At 33.9% G+C, this 20,017-nt stretch overlaps 1 protein-coding gene across 10 annotated transcripts in view; it reads left to right on the top strand.

The window, feature by feature from the left end:
* The window catches only part of LOC117227927 (neural-cadherin), a 716,163-nt gene that overhangs the window by 666,370 nt on the left and 29,776 nt on the right, over positions 1 to 20,017 (top strand). For all 10 annotated transcript variants that reach the window (XM_033483477.2, XM_076522349.1, XM_033483481.2 and 7 more), the window contains 7 exons: positions 470 to 613; positions 5,007 to 5,122; positions 6,820 to 6,984; positions 7,284 to 7,421; positions 8,245 to 8,431; positions 12,263 to 12,496; positions 17,976 to 18,148. In XM_033483477.2, coding sequence (XP_033339368.1) covers positions 470 to 613; positions 5,007 to 5,122; positions 6,820 to 6,984; positions 7,284 to 7,421; positions 8,245 to 8,431; positions 12,263 to 12,496; positions 17,976 to 18,148 — 1,157 coding nt within the window. The remainder of the gene's footprint in view (positions 1 to 469; positions 614 to 5,006; positions 5,123 to 6,819; positions 6,985 to 7,283; positions 7,422 to 8,244; positions 8,432 to 12,262; positions 12,497 to 17,975; positions 18,149 to 20,017) is intronic.

Below are 20,017 nucleotides of genomic sequence, written 5' to 3' on the forward strand. Positions count from 1 at the left end.
GCATTGCTTTTAATTTTTTTATTACAATACTTTTTTTCAACGAAATTCAATTTTCAAATAGGGAAAGATTATTTCTTCAACGTATTCTACCAACCATTTTGAAGAATATTTATTCTCTCACTCATGTATATTAGAAACGCAAGCAAGTTTGAAATTATAAAAGGAAACAATGAAATGTCAAATTTCAAATACGCGAAACTCGGTTAAATCACTCCTGCCTCGCACATACATGCATACATACGCACATGACGAAATATAAAACTGTAACAAGATGTAGGAAACGAAGGAAAATTGAATTTTTACTTCGAAGACATACATCGGAAGGAAATCTAGGAAGCTTTACATGTTTCAAAAGTACTCTGTGTGACCCACATTCGTTGCGAGTGATTTTCCTATCTTGTGTAACGACAGACATTTGTTCAAATTCGCAGTTCTAACTCTAACAGAATGATTTTTCCGTTTGTTACAGTAACGAAATTCATCCGTATTGGAATAGCTGACAAGAACGACAATCCGCCATACTTTGATAAAGGCCTCTACGAGGCTGAAGTAGATGAAAATGAGGACATTCAGCACACAGTTCTCACTGTCACCGCCAAAGATCACGACGAGTGTAAGTAAATCTGAATAAAATCATCACAAATTTTTCTAATTTCAACTAGTTACATATCTAGTTAGATAAAAAGTCAAGCTGAAAATAACAAATATGTTATCGATGATAACACTGTTCGACACGATTTTTGGGTTCCTATAGTCACTATGAAATCCTTGTAGAGCTTCACTCCCTGAACAAGAATCCGAAAACCGAATTGCTCCATCACCCTCAGCTTTTTAAATAAACGATCTTTTGTAAAAACTCAAAATTTTCGACAAAAATGAGGTATTGCATGAAAAGTACAAACGTTAGAAAGTTCTAATTGGTGTTAAAAGATAGAAGAGAGTTTTCCGAATATAGTGGCATGCAATGTATTAATTGTTTTTGGTCCTAAATATCAATAAATTAATGTCAAAGTTTAAAAAAGTGTCGACGTGCGCAGTTTCTCCGCAATATTTTTGTATTTTTACGAAAAGTTCTTTGTTCAGCACGAAAAGTTCTTTGTTCAGCACGAAAACTCTACCCAGGATCGAATTCTGTAGACATTTCTGAAGAAGAAGCGGCCCGATAGAAGCGTCAGAATGATGTACATTTTGGGTAGGTCGAGAAAATGTTTGTTGGCAACATGTACACTTTTCGTAAATAATATTTGAATTTTTTTTAGTACTTCAATGTTCTGTTTTTTTACACATTTCTGTGGATAATAACCACCAAACTGTGATATATTTCACACAAAAAATCACACCAGAGTATTTGGAGTTGGTAACGAAAGTATATATATATATATATTCTAACACTAGTATAATTTTGACTTCTACGCCATATATATTTAAATATATATTTAACGGTATGTTTCAAGAAGTTTAATGTTTTGAAAATGATTATTTATTCATGATCGTATTATCGTTATAATTTAAATGATAACTGTATACATGATATACTTGTAATTCGAACAAATTCAGAATAAAATGAATATTTTTTGTTCATCATTTTTCTTTTATTATTTCTCCATTTTTAATTTATGATTCACAGTTTGGTGATTATTATCCATAAAAATATGTAAAAGAAGACAGCACACTGAAGTACTAGAAAAAATGGCACGCCCAATACGCTAAGTGAGTGCCCCATTGGATCCCTCCATCGGTGTTGATTGCCCATAGCTGCGACCCTGTCGGACAGAGAGAAGCGAGCAGCGAAGTACATGGCGGCAAAACATCGTGTACATGTTGCCAACGAACATTTTCTCGACCTACTCAAAATGTACATCGTTCTGACACTTCTATCGGGCCGTTTCTTCTTCAGAAATGTCTACAGAATCCGATCCTGGGTAGAGTTTTCGTGCTGAACAAAGAACTTTTCGTAAAAATACAAAAATATTGCGGAGAAACTGCGCACGTCGACACTTTTTTAAACTTTGACATTAATTTATTGATATTTAGGACCAAAAACAATTAATACATTGCATGCCACTATATTCGGGAAACTCTCCTCTATCTTTTAACACTAATTAGAACTTTCTAACGTTTGTACTTTTCATGCAATACCTCATTTTTGTCGAAAATTTTGGGTTTTTACAAAAGTTCGTTTATTTAAAAAACTGAGGGTGATGGAGCAATTCGGTTTTCGGATTCTTGTTCAGGGAGTGAAGCTCTACAAGAATTTCATAGTGGCTATAGGAACCCAGAAAAAAAGTTTGATTTTGTCGGACAGTGTAACATTTCCGATTTATGCTTTTATACGTATAATACATCAGAAGATCAATTATTTGCTTTCGCCTGTATCTCGGTAACTTAAACATCATTTCCTATTAATTCATTTTAATATAGTGTTATTAATGAGTTCTTCTGAAGAACCAAATATGCATTAGACGCATATATTAGATATTGTATGAAATATAGAAAAATATCTCTATATGTATACATATTTTTCTATATTTCATACAATATCTAATATATGCGTCTAATACATATTTGGTGTATATATATATTATATAATATATATAATACATATAATATATATAATACATATATTATATGTAGTATACATATAGAGATAAACTATAAGTATAATGTATAAAAATAACGTAGGTATTATGGTGTAATAGTTTGTTGGTGGCGATCAAAATACAAACTTAATATACGGAAATATATATACGGAACGATATAAATGATGAGTAAAATTTAATAGACAAATAAGTTGATGTAGAAAAATGTTTTTGATTTTATGTTTGTTAAAGTGATCATTCGCAAATCGTGACTTAATCTGAATGAAATTATCGTAAGCGAGCTACTTGGATGATCTTTGCTACTATCGTCATAATACACGAACACAATTCTAGCATTTTTTGATAGTTATATTGTATTTTTGAAACTATAATATACAATTTTGTGATAAATACGTCAAACGACCAATGAATGGATAAAAATCGTTAATAAATCATATTCTAGTGATTGTATTATAACGGAATTAATGATCGAATGTCGTGAAAACTTGCCATATTTACAATCTTTAATTGTTGTAGCACATATTAACGGCAACCAATTTCGACGAAGTTTTCAACATGCATATAAGTTACAGATATTCCTAAAATAAATTGTTTAAATTTTTATCGTAAGCCTGGATAAGAAAGTTGGAGAACATAATTTTTAATTTTACTTATCTTGAACCAGTTAATAAAACTGCTAATTAAATAAATGAAAAGTGAAACCAGTTATAGATAAAAACAAAATGATGTCTACACACATCTATAGGTATACAGGGTGTCCCATAAGTTACTCAAAATTAGGAAGCGAGGGGTTCTTGAGGTCATCTGAAGTAACTATTTTCTTAGCGCAAATGCAATCCGCGGCTTTGATTACGAGTTGTTAACAAAGCCGCGGATTGCATTTGCGCTAAGGAAAAAGTTACTTCAAATGACATCAGGAACTCCTCATTTCCCGATTTCGAGTAACTGTTGGGACACCCGGTATACTAAAACTACCATATGTGCCGCATACCGATGGGGCACGAAACAAGTATTCCGCGACGCTGTAACTGCATGGCGTGAAAAATAAATTTTCAGTCGAATAAGCGAGTTCTTAACAATTGATCAAACTTCTCCAGCGACAGCTACGTATTTTCGGTCTGTTCCGCGTAATGATTTTATCGCAGCCCGAAGTTCAGTACCCTTAACCTTAACCCGAGAAATAAGTACCGTCGAGTAACAAAATCTATCCGCCTTTCTGCAGTCTCTGCAGGCCGAAGCTCCCAAGACGCATAAACTGTTTACAGAAGTTTAAATACTAGATGGTTATGTGTAATCACGAAACATATTTATCTGGCGGCTCTCAATTAAGAACTTGAACGTTCGAGACGTTATTAAATTGTCATAAAACTCGTTTAACGGTTACGGTTCTGCAACTTCGAACCTGTCGTTCTAAGAGTGGAAGAGGTCGGACGTAAACTAATTTCTTCGGTCTTTATGATCAAATATGTTTCCCGAGAGAATTCTCCAAGGATGTTCTTCGGAAGAAGTCTTCTGGAATATTTTCCAGGAAAGCAACAAATATTCGAAATATCACTGGTTTAATAAATATTGCACAGCCCAAAGTGTTAAGTATCGAACGCGGCGTAAAAGAATCGCCGAAGAGTCGGCTGGGAGGTTTGTTGCTTAGTTACGGAATTGTAACATCAAATTGAAGTTTCGAAATTTGATCAACAAGCATAAAATGACATTCAAGCATTTTTAATCATTTACGGTACTTTACGATAATTCGGTTTTTGTTAAACAAATTCATTATGAACTAGAATAGTTAAAACACTTCTGTCGACTATAAGGATCAGAAAAGTTATGTGAATTAGTATTAAGACAAATTGTGGTTTCTTCTAACAAAGCACAAATTCTTAATTTAGTGTTAAAATATTTTTGTTGAATGTGGTGAATCAACTTCTTTTACAATCTTCTTTTAAATTCTACCGATGATCATCGACACATCGATAGCTCGGAACATTACGATTATAATAAGCAAATATTGCACGAACGTTCTCTGTAGAGGTTTACGTAAAAGCCGTATAAAGCTCTGTGTAGGAGGAATAGATTGTTCGGTAGAATTCAGGAGAAAGTTCCACAGCGAAATTCGATTTCCACGTTTTGTACTCCTTTAATGAAACGTTATTTAAGTATGAAACGACGCGAAGGGCGTAAGAATTTAATCTCCATCGTTTAAAGTTTAAACCAAAAATGAAATTATTTGAGATTTAATCAAAGCCACGCTTCTTTTACCGTTAAGAATCAAAATTGATCGAAATTGAAATTTGCTGATATAAGGTCAATCGAATCGTCATAATCGTAATTTAAGCGACACGACGTAACCAAACGAGAGCAGCAAACAATAGATGCCTATCTGAAGATATGTTTTTCTTGATTTTACAGCCTCGCGTATTCGATATGAGATCACGAGCGGTAACGTAGGCGGCGCATTCGCTGTGAAGAATATGACTGGCGCCATTTACGTTGCGGGTGCATTGGATTACGAGACGAGGAAAAGGGTAAGTACATTACTCTGTGACTGAACAAAAGAAAATAAAAAGAAAAGGAAACAGGAAACCCTGTAACACTGAACCTTGCAAAATGTAAAAGGAATATACTTTTACATAATATACTAAATAATATATTATTTCTAATATACTTAATATATTCTTTTTGTGGCACAAAACGGCGAGCATAATACCACCGTGAAATAGTATAGAAAGCATTTATATTCATTGTACGGTTGCTTCCGTCATATTATTTATCGTTACTTTAATCCATTCCATTTATAGTGTCACCTCTCAGGGTACATAACAAAACTTCTGATAATTATGATAATAATCAAAATTAATAACTTTGCCAGATTTTATTTAAAAAGACTAATTATTATTCTTTAATATTCGCACAAATCACAATCTTGGATCTTACTCCTGGCCTTTCCACCTGCTTAAACACAAGTGTAGTTGTATCCCCACCCTTTCACTGCGCATACAATCTCAATCAATGAATCGTGAGCTAATCAGAGCAAATCAATTTCTATTCCTACCCTCGCTGACTGATCAAACTGCGGTTTGAAGCCGTGCAAGAGTAGAAACCATTGCTGTATCAATTTTGTAAGCCGCAAAAATTCTCCCAGTGCGAAGGGTTAATATTATTGCTACTGAATTTGCCAAATTGGTGGCAAGTATTATTGTATCAACCGCATCATGTATACCATATTATTACTTTTACAATGTAATTTTATGATGTTGATTTCCAACATTTTACCAACCACCTAAACTTAGCTGTTTAGTGTAAAGGCTCATTAACTCCTTGTAACCGTTATTTCTTATACGAGAAACGATCATAAATTTACCATCACATTATTAGTCGCGTTCACATATAGTAAATTCTCTCCGATTGTTCCTCAGTTTGTGAATAAAAATGGACAATTTGGGAAGAAGAGATACGATTATTCGAGCCTTACGACTCGTTTGACAATCGGCAACTATAAAAACGAGCCGTGAGGCTTGAATAATCGTATCTCCTCTTCCCAAATTGTCCATTTTTGTTTACAAGCTCAGAGACAATTAAACAGAATTTACGATAGTACGGTAAAGGTGGCGCAAAAGGGACAATTTTGTTCCGAACACAGTAAACAAAAATTATCATAGGAATTATCATTTGACTATATAAATAAACGTGGTATAGTCGTCTATACGACATTTTGAGATCGTAAAATCGGCCATGCCCGTATGAATAAATCATGTTCGGGAGTCGAAATAGTGAACTTTTACGGAGAAATTTTGAATCCAAATCGTATTCAAATTAAAGTCCATTGTCCTAACGTAATTACTTTATCCCTTTCACAAATTGATGGCACTGAAAGGGGCATTGATATTTCTGAATGGGACAGCTTAATAAATAAGTATAGTTAAAATATGCATCCAGTACTTTACTTGCGCTAAAACGATCTCGCGTTTTAAAAGGACATTCAAGACAAAAATGTTTGAAGATGAAATAAGTGTGTATTCTTGTGGTGAAGTTTTGAAAGCGCTAATATGGAAAGGATGTTAGATTCATGACGATCTTTTGTGTACCAAGTTTACTATGCATTCGTTAGATATTTGTTTTTTTTTTTAATATGTCAGTATTCTCAGGAGTCATTTTAAATTTCACTTATTACGGACGCTATTACTCCAATATTATGTGTTCACTTGTTCCTTGAATCTTGCAGTACGAGCTTCGACTTACTGCTTCCGATAACTTGAAAGAAAATCACACGAAGGTCGTCATACACGTGAAGGATGTAAATGACAATCCACCTGTCTTCGAACGTCCGATTTACGGAACGCAGATCACGGAGGAAGACGATAGAACGCTGCCGAAAGATGTCCTACGGGTAATTTACTCTTTTAACTCCGGAGAGAGTTTATACTCTCTTAGATTATTTCGTAAACTGTTAGAAAATACCGCATGTATGAAGAGTAATCTTGAATAGTGTAGTAACAAAAAGTTTTTAACAAGTCGAAATATAACAATGTATTTTCTAAATAAATACAGAGTCTGACAACGATTGCTTAAATATTTGTTAATTTTTCAAGGAAGTCTCTTTACATATGATTACAACACATCGAATATACATATGTACATACGTTCAATATACAAAATATGTTTTTATTTTTATTTTGTTTTACACAGGTCACGGCTACCGATGGCGACAAGGACAGAGTACAAAGTATTGTTTATTTCTTAACGGGTCAGGGAATCGATCCTGATAATCCAGCAAATAGTAAATTCGACATTAATCGCACCAGCGGAGAAATCTACGTATTACAGGTTTGTATAATTTGTGATCTGTACTGTCATCCAAGTTCATAATCTATTGTAAATTTCCAATTCTGTTATGTTGTTCTCCTTCGATTTATGTCGTTTTACTTCTTATTAATTTATGTATTTTCAAACAATATTTTCTAAAATAAATTATGAACAACTAAGATCATGAATAACATTATATATTTTGTTATAATAATCATGCATTACTATATTTTTTATATTATATGTTTATAGTCTGTCAACTATAATGTAATTTGTAGTAACTTTCGTGGAAAAATGAAACGTAAATTATCTGTTCACGATGATTACTAGACTACGGATTTTCATGAAAAACAAGAATTTTCTGCATCTGAACAAACAGCAGTCACTTAGAAGTTTCATTTAGTTTTTAAGATTTTCAGAATGAGAAAAATATTACATAGATATTATGAAATGTTCTTAATTTTTCAATTGTTTCAAATTAGAAATACACATTTTTATCATATATACATAAAATCCTCAATCTAATGATTACAATTCAGTTCAAGAAAAGGCAACTACACAGACCAAGAGAGACAATACAGCCAACTTTGACATTATATTTCGGGGTCATTGGAAGCCAAACTTCAAAAGTGTCTTTTGTGATTTCAATAGTTACCAAGATAATATACCATTCGTGTAAATATTTTGTAGAGTTCTGTGATTTTTCAAAAAATCTATAATCGGTTAAAAGCCAATTTCTTTGGCGCCATGCGTTCAGAATCCTAGTTCCGTATTTTATTAAAATTTCCTCTTGTGGTCAGTTGTTAAAGCTTCAAACATGCAAATTATTATTATATTTTTCCAGCCATTGGATAGGGATCAACCGAATGGGAGGCCTCAGTGGCGATTCACTGTGTTTGCTCAAGATGAAGGCGGAGAAGGTCTGGTCGGCTACGCTGATGTTCAAGTGAACTTAAAGGATATTAATGACAATGCGCCAACCTTCCCACAGGGAGTTTACTTTGGCAATGTAACGGAAAATGGCACAGCAGGTACCGTACTTGCTAAACACAATTTAATGTGATATGACAGGAGTGACAAACTTCTTCTCCGTCGCAGGCCGTATGCTTTCTCATTTCAGCTAGTTAGTTCTCCCACAACCAAAAATGTGAGTGACGAGAGGAATTGACATGTGTGCGGCATGTGAAGCATGAGTGTGAGTGTGGTGACGTGTACACGTGGGCTACGAGTGGTCCGCGGACAGCCAATTTGTCATCCCTGTCATGTGAAAATACAATTTTTTTTTGGGTCCTCAACGTGGGTCCTCTAAAATTCGTCTCTGTGCATCGTTGTCTAACAGCCACTCAGCTGCAACCGCAACACCAGTCACGTGATCGTTCTGTTTACATTTTGTGCCAGTTTTCATTGAACGTAGAATAGTATTGGGCATTCTAATGACTTGTATCTATATACAGGTCGAATCTGGAAGTTTGTTCCAAAGCGCTCGAGCCAGTCAAACATATACATACATAAGTTGACTTATTAAAACAAGGCAAAACTGTCGAAATAAAGCGTACACTCCTAAACCGTACAACCCTTCAAGAACAGTATCCTCATTCCTTTATATAACGCCTGTCATTTTTGGACACTTTTTCATAAATTTAATTTCGTTCCGCCTTGTTGCAATTTGATTCTGATTTGGCTTGAATTGGCTTGACTTATGATCAAGCTTTAAACCAAAGATTCACTTGATTGTAAGTACTGGTCGTTCAAGCTAATTGGAGGCTTGAATAAGCTTGTTGGCTTGATTACCAAACATTACCTATGATTATAGTCAGCATCAACAGTTGATGCTCATTGGTAGTGCTGAGTATACAAGTCCACTATATTCAGATGAGTCGTTGGCTTGAAGCTTGATTGTGAGTCAAGCCAAACCTGGAACAAAGCAAAACGAAATTGAATGTTCGAAAAACTGTCCAGATATGTAAAGTGTTATTTGAAGGATCTACGCGGACATAGGCCGTATTTCGACCGTCTCGCCTTATTTCGACAATTCGACTTGGAACAAGCATCAAGCTGACAAGCTTGTTAAGCACAATGATTCCATCTGTACATAGGTACAAGTCATTAAAATTAATCGAATTCTTGAATAGACTTATTGGCTTGAGAATCCAACACTACTCATTGGATAATAGAGTAGAATTGTTCCGTGTTGCGGTAGCGCATTCGCAAGTAGAGTCACCGTAGCGGAAAGGTTACGAATATGTAACAGCAATAATGTTTATTACCAATTGACAAGACCTGCTCATATAAATGAGGAATCTATGATAATACTGTCCAACATGATTTTTGATATCCTATAGCCACTATGAAATTCTTGTAGAGCTTCACTCCCCGATCAAGAATCCGAAAACCGAATTGCTTCATCACCCTCAGTTTTCGAAAAAAACGAGCTTTTGTAAAAACCTCAAATTTTCGATAAAAATGAGGTATTGCATGAAAAGAGTAAAAACGTTAGAAAGTTCTAATTGGCGTTAAAAGATAGAGGAGAGTTTCTCGAATATATTGGCATGCAATTTATTAATTGTTTTTGGTCCTAAATAGCAATAAATTAATGTCAAAGTTTAAAAAATTGTCGACGTGCGCAGTTTCTGCGCAATATCTTTGTACTTTTACGAAAAGTTGTTTGTCCTGCACAAAAACTCTACCCAGGATCGGTTCTGTACACATTTCTGGAGAAGAAATGGTAACTAATTATTCATGATACGATCATATGAATAAATAGTCATTTTCAAAACGTTCTTCTCGAAACATATTGTTAAATATATATTTAAATATTTATTTAATTATATGGCGTAGAAGTCAAAATTATACTAGTGTTAGAATACTTTCGTTACCCACTGCAAATACTCTGGTGTGATTTTTTGTGTGAAATATATCATAGTTTGGTGATTATTATCCACAAAAATATGTAAAAAAAGCAGAACATTGAAGTACTAAAAAAAATTCAAATATTATTTACGAAAAGTGGGTGCTCAATTGGATCCCTCCATCGGTGTTGATTACGCATAGCTTCGGCCCTGTCAGACAGAGAGAAGCGAGCAGCGAAGCACATGGCGACAAAATATCGTGTACATGTTACCGACGAATACATGTACATCGTTCCGACGCTTCTATCGGGCCGTTTCTTCTTCAGAAATGCTACAGAATCCGATCCTGGGTAGAGTTTTCGTGCTGAATAGAGAACTTCTCGTAAAAATACAAAAATATTCCGGAGAAATTGCGCACGTCAACACTTTTTTAAACTTTGACATTAATTTATAGTTATTTAGGACCAAAAACAATTAATAGATTGTATGCCACTATATTTGAAAAACTTTCCTATATCTTTTGAGATCGATTAAAACTTTTTAACGTTTGTACTTTTCATGCAATACCTCATTTTTTTCAAAAACTGAGGGTGATGGAGCAATTCGGTTTCGGATTCTTGTTCGGGAAGTGAAGCTCTACAAAAATTTCATAGTGGCTATAGGAAATCAGAAAAATAGTTGATTTTGTCGGACAGTGTAATTGTTCACTTTAGCGGATTTTTCAAAATTTTGCTAAATTATTTTATCTTCTGTTTAAAGTGAAAGTTTTACACTGAAACCAGATACATATACATAAATTATCCAGGAAAATTTTCATTAATCATACCAAAGATGACAGAGAAAAGTCAAACTAAAAAATCAAGGCTACATAATCATTATCTTCTGTTTAAAGTGCTTTAGTTCTACACTGAAACCAGATACGTGTACATAAATTATCCAGGAAAATTTTCATTAATGGTGCCGAAGATGAAGGAGAAAAGTCTAAATAAAAAATTAAGGCTACATAATCATGTCCGGTAAAGTAGGGACTGGATGAAAAAGTGAAAGTCGGAATTCCCGCACTACTAGTACATGCGCTAAACTTTTATACGTAGACTCGGCTGTAGGGAAGTATACAAAGAACTCGAAACAAATGAAGATGAATCATAGATATCTGGGTAAAGACAGATTGGAACTGCCTTTGACAATGTGGTACTCGTTACTCCGAAGTTGTAACCTCTTTTATATCATAATAAGAGTTGCATTTCATGAAGCCCATGTGCCGAAAAAGTGGTAATTTTGATCTATTAAAGTAAAGGGATCTATTAAATTCTGGCATGCTTGTCTTGCAATTGACATCGGTTCGCAGTCTTAGAAATTATAAGCGGAAACACAAACACAAACATAAACGTAGTTCTGGGTTAGATCTCCTTAAACACTCAAATCCATTGACAAAGAAGCAACTGCGGTAAATCAGTACTGTAATTCGGATGTCTTGACTTTGAATTTCAGGTGATACCTATCACAAAAGCCAATAAACAAATTTGTATACTTCCATTTAAATTTCAAACAAGCCCCATGAATAAAACTAGTAGAAATTATGTTAACAAAATAAGAAAAATTTATATGTGGTTTTTAAACAAAATAAAATGATTTTATTTTCTCAAAGTTCCTGGTATATGATGAACTTCTTAAACTAGCTTTCTCAAATGTAAGTCGATTGAAATAGGCAAAATTCGAAAAAGTACTACAATAAATATTTACCAAATAATTTGAGTAAATTTTTAGAAAATGGATAAGAATGAAAAATACATATTACTAGAGACTCGCAGTAATGCAACAAGAGTAGCATAGACAAAAGAAAACAGCAGGATTTACAGGAAAACAAAGATTTGCATAAAGATTTGCAGTTTACTTACTATCTTGACATATTGTGATGAAACATAATACTTATTTTCGAATGAAATGGACTATTGTAATCTATCTCCATGCTTTAAACGACCGACTTTATTTACTTCTTAATGTCCATTTCAGGAATGGTTGTAATGACAATGACAGCGATCGATTACGATGATCCAAATGAAAGCACCAACGCGAAACTGGTTTATTCGATTGAAAAGAACGTCATTGAAGAAGAGACTGGTTCACCGATTTTCGAAATCGAATCAGAAACTGGCGTCATAAAGACTGCGGTATGCTGTTTGGATAGAGAGCGCACCCCAGATTATTCTATACAGGTCGTTGCAATGGATGGAGGGGGGTTAAAGGGTAAGTATTGAAGCAATTCTCTATTTATCGAAAAATTAATCTCTTGTTTATGAAAACTTTCTTTCCCATAAAATTTCCCTTAAAGGAAAGAGCAGTAATAGTAATAAAAAAAGTAATAGTACATACTCTCCATAACTAGCGCAACTTCGGGCATTATAAGTGCAGGGGATAACTAAAAAGGAATGAGGAACTGATGGTCAAGGTGTTCGGCAAACATTAAAGGATTCAAGCGAGCTCAGTCTTTTAAATTAAAAAATCAAAGTTCCTTATTTTTTGTTTTTCCTTTAATGAAACGTTTATCATCCATTTCTCGTGCTATCCTAATTAAAATACTAAACACGAAGTAATTACGATTATATGTAATAAGTTGAAGTCCGAAACATTAAAGGAGATGTCACACAAGCAATTATGATCATAATTATATCGTGTTCAGTGTTATGTTAAAAAATTCATAGAAAAGAATAAAAAATGAGAGAAATTGCAATCGTTGGCTTTGCTTGCTTTAGTGTAAATTTCACAGATACTCAACATCTCGTTAGCTCTGTTGAATATGTTTAACCCTTAGCGGACGAGAAGCGAGTCTCGGTCCTATTATGTTAGATCTTGCCTTTATGTTAGATATCGTTATCTCCAATATTGTTCAACGTACTGTTTTATGAGAAAGTCCCTGAAGTGGTGGCGCAAATTATTTTTTTGGGGACTGGAAATTTGTTTAATCAATTCATACATTCTCTACAAACATGTAAAAAGGTAGAGAAACGAACAACCAGTTATACATTTGGAATTTCGCAAAATTTTGATCAACAAATTGAGAGGAGATTTTCGTCAACCAGGAGATAGATCTTCAAGTTCGACGTCCAATTCTGACGAAATTCGTCTAAATGGGAAACTGCATGTAATTGTTACTAGCACAAAGAGAGATTGCAAAGTTTGTTCCAATCGAAACAAACCAGGGGGAAGACATGAGACGACTTATTTCTGTGATACATGTCCAGATAAACCAAGAATGCATCTTGATCAATGTTTTATAAACTATCACACCAAACGAAATTACAAATCATAATTTTTGTAAAATTATATTCATAAAAGTGTGAATATAGATAAACTAACGAAATATAACGTTTTTGTAAGATAATTTATATGTAAGATCATTTTATTGTATCATATAAGACACTTGTCATATTTGCAAAAATCGTCTCGTCCTGCTACCCGACTCCGCCAAACAAGTCGTCGTCCGCTAAGGGTTAAGGCATGATCAGTGTGACACAGTGAGTGGTTTGTAGAAGATTTTGGGGAAATGTACGGACGCGAGGGGCGCTGTATAAAATGAGTTATGCAAGGAGTGGGGCCATGTATGTGCGTAAGTTCCCCACAGCGACGTGGTGTGTCTACCGTGCGAACGTTATAATTCTGAACTATGATCAGACGGAGGTCTTACGTCGTGTCGCGAACGTAGTTCAAAATTATAATGTTCACTCGGTAGATGTTCACCGGTTCACCCGGTCACACGTAACTTATTTTCTTCACTACGCTGGGCATTACTGGTTTCGAGGAGGAGGATCGCCTCAATACTATGGACACAATTTTGCCAATTACAGTTGTGATCTTTTTCGCAGTTATGGAGAAAATATTCTAGTCACCTATATATGTATATCTGGAATACATTGTACAGCGTTGAGTATCGCACCGTACTCTTTGTGGTGGTATCTTTTCCCAAAAACAATCCATAACTTCATACGTATCTTATAAACATCGAAACTCTTATATTTTTGAAGTTGCTAAATTTGAATATGTTATCAAAAATGCAAAATTCAAAATGGAAAATTAGACATTACTGACATAAGCATTGTTTCGAACGTATTCTTTGTAAATATCAATAATTTTCCGATATTTACTTATAATTATATATTTGGAATATCAAATTTAATATGCCGATCTTAAGGACCCCGATAATGAAGGAGACATCGGCTAGTGCACGCATTTCCTTATCAAAACATCAAAATCATATCAGACCTCCAGCCACGTGAAGTCATTAGGCCCTCGACCTGTAAGATGAGCTAGACGACTAACGGAATGTAACAAAATTTATTTTTTGAGAGAAGCAAGAAATGTGCAACCTTGAAACTTTGTAATATTACATGACATTGCTATTCGAGTTTGTTAGATGTATAGAAAAGGAATGTGACACTTCAACACGTTCCACATACAACTTATTTGTTTTCTTCTATACTGCATTTTTATAATGTCTTATTCTTTTGGGTGGAAATATATCCTTCAGTTTTAAACTTAGTATAAAATATCTCTTCACTGCACTAAATAAATACATAAGCGTGTACCATCGGTGGTACACATAGCATCGAACCTGTTAAACTTTAAACATGAACGTCGAAATGCAACGATAAAGAGGAAAGTGAGGATCATCCTTAGTTCGGAAAGTACATTTATAGTCTTACAGTTTTGCAATATACTGTTATAGTTATCCGGTTTTACACATTTTTTATAAGCTTATTTAACACTGCTTGTTGCAGTAGATATACAGGACGCTCCTTATAAGTTTTAAGTTTTGACTTATAATATATGTGTTACGAACCGAGGCTCTAGTGGCATCGCGTGGCCGGAGGTTTGTAGCGATTTTGGTGTTTTGGTAAGGAAATGCGTGGACTAGCTGATGTCTATCTCATCACCGGGGCGTCAGCTATGAGAATAGGATTTCGTCAACTAACCAATGCTTATTTCATAACCGGGGCATCACTAGGTAGGTGAGGGTGTCGAAATGAAGATACACCTTAAGCGGTAAAGGTGTATCTCTGTGGGTTGTACCAACTACTCCTTCGAATCAGGGAATGGAATAATTGACTTTTAACAAATAAGTAGACTGGTAAAAAGTAGTATATTACAAACTTTAGAACAATTACAATTGTATATGTATAAGTGTAATGTGGGTTCTAAATTGCGTCCTAAGTTTGTCGCACTGCGTCGGCGGGGGCTTGTAACCTTGTAACGATATACAGTAACTCGCATTAATATTATTGCTCCCTTTTATTGTTTATGATAGTATTATTGAATCAATTGTTTTCTCATATAATAAAGCATTTCTTAAAGTAAATAAAAACATAAATTTTGTTTATTTATTGCACATGTTCTTTTGCATAATAAGCGATAAGCAAGATTGTGACAAAATTTAACGACGCAAAAATATTCGAACAGATGTTGTCATCTTAGATGCCAGAGTAAAATACTGTACTACATTGACAACGCCGCTAACACACATTGTTTATAAACAAATTTTATAAACAAATAAAAATTCATTGTGAGAACTCGGTACCACAGAAATTATTGGTGATAGATATCAGTTACTTGTGAAAATGGGACGCAAAGGAAGAAATTTTTAGAAATTATTATTATTAAATATAAGCAAGAGTAGTGTGGTAGATATTACACGTCGATACATTCGTGAGGATTGAATCGATTTAATCCCTCAGAAAGGTCGTCCAAAATTATTAGACTCTCGCGACAAACGCAAGATAATAAGAAAAATAACGAAAGATTCTGGACATAATGCTACAAAATTAACAAAGGAGTTGTTCGTAGAATCTAGGAAGAAGATTCCCGAACACAGTGCGACGGGTATTAAAAACTTATGATTACAACGAAAGAGTTCCTCGTAGAAAGCTATACGTAAACGAAGCAAATCGCAAGAAAAGATTGATCTTTGCAAAAGAATATTTTTACAAAGACACCTGGTGGTGGAATGATGTAATATTTTCGGACGAAAGCAAATTTAATCTTTACGAATCCAACAGTCAAAGAATGGTGTGGCGTAAAGTAAATACAGAATTAAACATTTCAAATTTAAAACCGACAGTGAAACACGGTGGTAGGAGTGTAATAGTGTGGGGTTATATCTCGTCTGTAGGTATAGGTGAACTAGTTTTTATCCATGGTATTATGGACAAAATGAAGTATTTGGACATTTAAAAAAAAATTTAATTACAAGTGCTATAAATATGGGTATACGTACAGTTTTAAGTTTTATCAGGACAATTATCCTAAACACAAGACCAGAATTGTACAGGAATATTTATTATACAATTGTCCAAAAGTACTGCATCCGCCTACTGAATCGCCTGATTTAAATCCGATTAAAAATGTATGGGATCAATTGAATCGCAAAATTCGTACAACACCTATCATCTGTAACATGCCCAAGCGATTGCATGAAGTAATAAAACAAAAGGATCAACCGACAAAATATCAATATTATGATAACATGATTAAAAAGATTTTCATTTTATATAAAATTAATGTTATTCATTCACTATCCGAATATTTTTGCGACGTTAAATTTTGTCACAATCTTGTTTATCGCTTATAAATAAACAAAATTTATGTTTCTACTTACTTAAGTGCTTTATTATATGAGAAAACAATTGATTCAATAATAATATCATAAACAATAAAAGGGAGCAATAATTTTTCTAATAATATCGTGTCCGAATATTAATGCGAGTCACTGTACGTATTCGGTTGAAATGCTCGGAAGAGAGTCAGACTTGATCTTGCTAACGTTCCTTCGTGAGTAACTTAGTTGAAACTAAACCCGATTTGAATCGCGTTTGGATCCTTTATGTACCCGAAATTTCTCTGAAAAAAAAACGGTAGTGGGGGATGTCCATATGTGCCCGGGTTTCAGGAAGTTCGTCTTCGAACCCCTTCGAAGATACTTGACTCATAATGTACAGAGCGAACTCCCTGGTCGGTGCCAGCCAGCGTATGCTCCCGAGAAGGAGTAAAAAAAAAGATACGTTGGCAAATTCTCCGTACGTTATATATGTATAGTATATGAAGTGTCTATCAAGTAATAAGTATCGCAACTGTTGACCGTTAATCGTGAGAAAAATACTACCTCTTAAGTCTAAACGTTGAAATAGCAACCGTTGTATTCCAACAATGTTGTTAAAGTACGCCATTAAATATATTATTAATTTTTGATTAACTATGAAAGTATGTGTGGGCGTCAGGATCCCCCCCCCCCCCTCTCTAGAATAACGGAAATCGAGAAAGTAGGAGGATTTCGTGGCTATATGAGGAAGTCAATCGGCTTCGAAGCAAAAGGTTCCGAGTTCGATTCCCGGTTTCTTCTTTTTCCCCAAGAACCTACATATGTATATTAACAAACTTTGCAGATCACATTAAGACAGTAGAAAACTTAAAAATTGTATGTTTATTAATGCAATCTATCAATGTAAAATGATTGGCAATATGAACTTGGTTAGCATTTTTTCATTATGCATGAGATGATAACATAACACCACACAAACATCAAACTTGAATAATATTTAGTAAGATATTTTTCGATAAATACAACGTTCCGAAGAGGTAGCTCGGATGTCCTCGAATGAACTAACAATAGTGATACTAGCCTATGATATCGCAGAGATTGTAGAAAAGTAATCAAAATGTTCTGTTTCGTTCTTAGGGACAGGGACAGCATCTATACGAGTGAAAGATATAAATGATATGCCTCCGCAATTTACAAAGGAGGAATGGTTCACCGAAGTGGACGAGACAGAAGGTCCAGATTTGCCGGAAATGCCAATTCTTACGGTCACCGTACACGATGAAGATGAAACCAATAAATTCCAATACAAGGTACATACTTTCTATAATACCTCGAAATTAAGATTTTGAAACATTTATAACATTGGTTTTGGTTCTTGAAAGAATTATGAAGAACTTTTATTCTGAATAACTGTTTTGTGGAACCAATATTTCTAAGCACATTGATTTCGGTTGCGGTTCTTTAGGACCGATATTTTATCAGTTCCAAGACAGTTACATAACGGTGTCTCAGCAAAAATGTTACAAAGCAATATCTCCGTTATCATGAATGATACTAAAAAATGCTAGAGGAACAAATTGTATGGTTCGAAGACACACATATTGTGATGAAAATAATTTATTTGTATAATCATATCTTTCGAGATTTCAAGGTCATCGATGTTTTTTTTAATAGAATTACATATTGGCATGTTAGCTAATATCAAGACGAAGCCAGTGACTAAATTAATTAATTAAATAATTAAACAAATTTTTAATTTAATATCTTTTTTTATTGTTTTTTACATATTTACTTTTTTTGTCAATAAATTTTTCATTGTTGATCTTTCTGTTTTATTTTCATTATTCGTGACTATTTTTAAATGTTTTAAGATATTCCGTACTCAAGGTCAATTGAAAGTCATTGTATTACAAGACATTGGATTCGTCTTCACATCAACTACTATGATATAATGGAAGAAATATGTAATCCCATTTTAAAAAACACTGTTGACTTTGAAATTTCGTAAAAAATTACCTTTAAAAATAAATTATTTTTGCATCACGATATGTATACCTATGAACCTATTGTTAACGGTAATGCAGATAGTGAGATCCCGTATGTGTAGTAAATATGAATTTTGGGATTTACGATGACTCCCTTTGCATCCGAAGGAAGATTATTTAGTTATGCATCAATGATGAATCTACCCAAACGTAGTAAACTTCATTATGCAGCAGTTGGTGGAATAAAGTTAACATATAGACGAAATTATTTGATAAAGAAAGGAAAAACAGTGGAGAAACACTATATTCTATAATTTTTTATCCGCGTAAATCCCTGTACAAAAGGATTCTGATATAAATAACAAATAACTTTTTATTCAAATAAATTTTTAGTCGAATAAAATCTTATTCGGAATAAATTTTTATCTAAATACATTTTCATTGGATCAGATATGCAGGGTGTCCAAAAAGGTTGGAACCAAACTTAGACTGCGTGTTACTGAGGTCAAATAGATGAAAAAAGTTCATATAAACTTATGCCCGAAAATGCTTTATTGAAAAGATTAAGCTTTTAAAGATATTTATAATTTATTATGATAGTTATAAGAAATGTTCGAAAATTCCTCCTTCTGCAAGAATACAGGCTTCCATTCGTCGAATTAGTGATTCTCAAACTTTTTCAAATATTCCATTTGTATTGGAAATAATAGTAAATGCATTTTGAATACATTCCCAAAGTTGATCTTCTGTTTCTGTCTTATTTTTATAAACCAACTCTTTTGCATAACCCCAAAGATAGAAGTCGAGAGGCGTTAGGTCAAGTGACCTAGCTTATATCTTTTCAATAAAGCATTTTCGGACATAAGTTTATATGAACTTTTTTCATCTATTTAACCTCAGTAACACGTAGTTTAGGTTTGGTCATCAACCTTTTTGGACACCCTGTATATACGATAATATCGAATAAAATTTTATTCGATAATCCTTATCTCTTATCTACCATTCAAATAAAAGTTTGTCTTATCTGATTGATAGATGTAGAACCGCAAAATGACAGATACAAAATCGACATACAATCGAAACAATACTGGTTCGAAAGAAACGGAACCGAAACCAATATATGTACCCGGTGATATCAATTCTAGATAGCAGTTATTCAGGATAAAGGTTTATCCATAACACTTTCTGCCAGAG

The sequence above is a fragment of the Megalopta genalis genome, chromosome 5 (assembly GCF_051020955.1).
Source record: "Megalopta genalis isolate 19385.01 chromosome 5, iyMegGena1_principal, whole genome shotgun sequence".
NCBI lineage: Eukaryota > Metazoa > Arthropoda > Insecta > Hymenoptera > Halictidae > Megalopta > Megalopta genalis.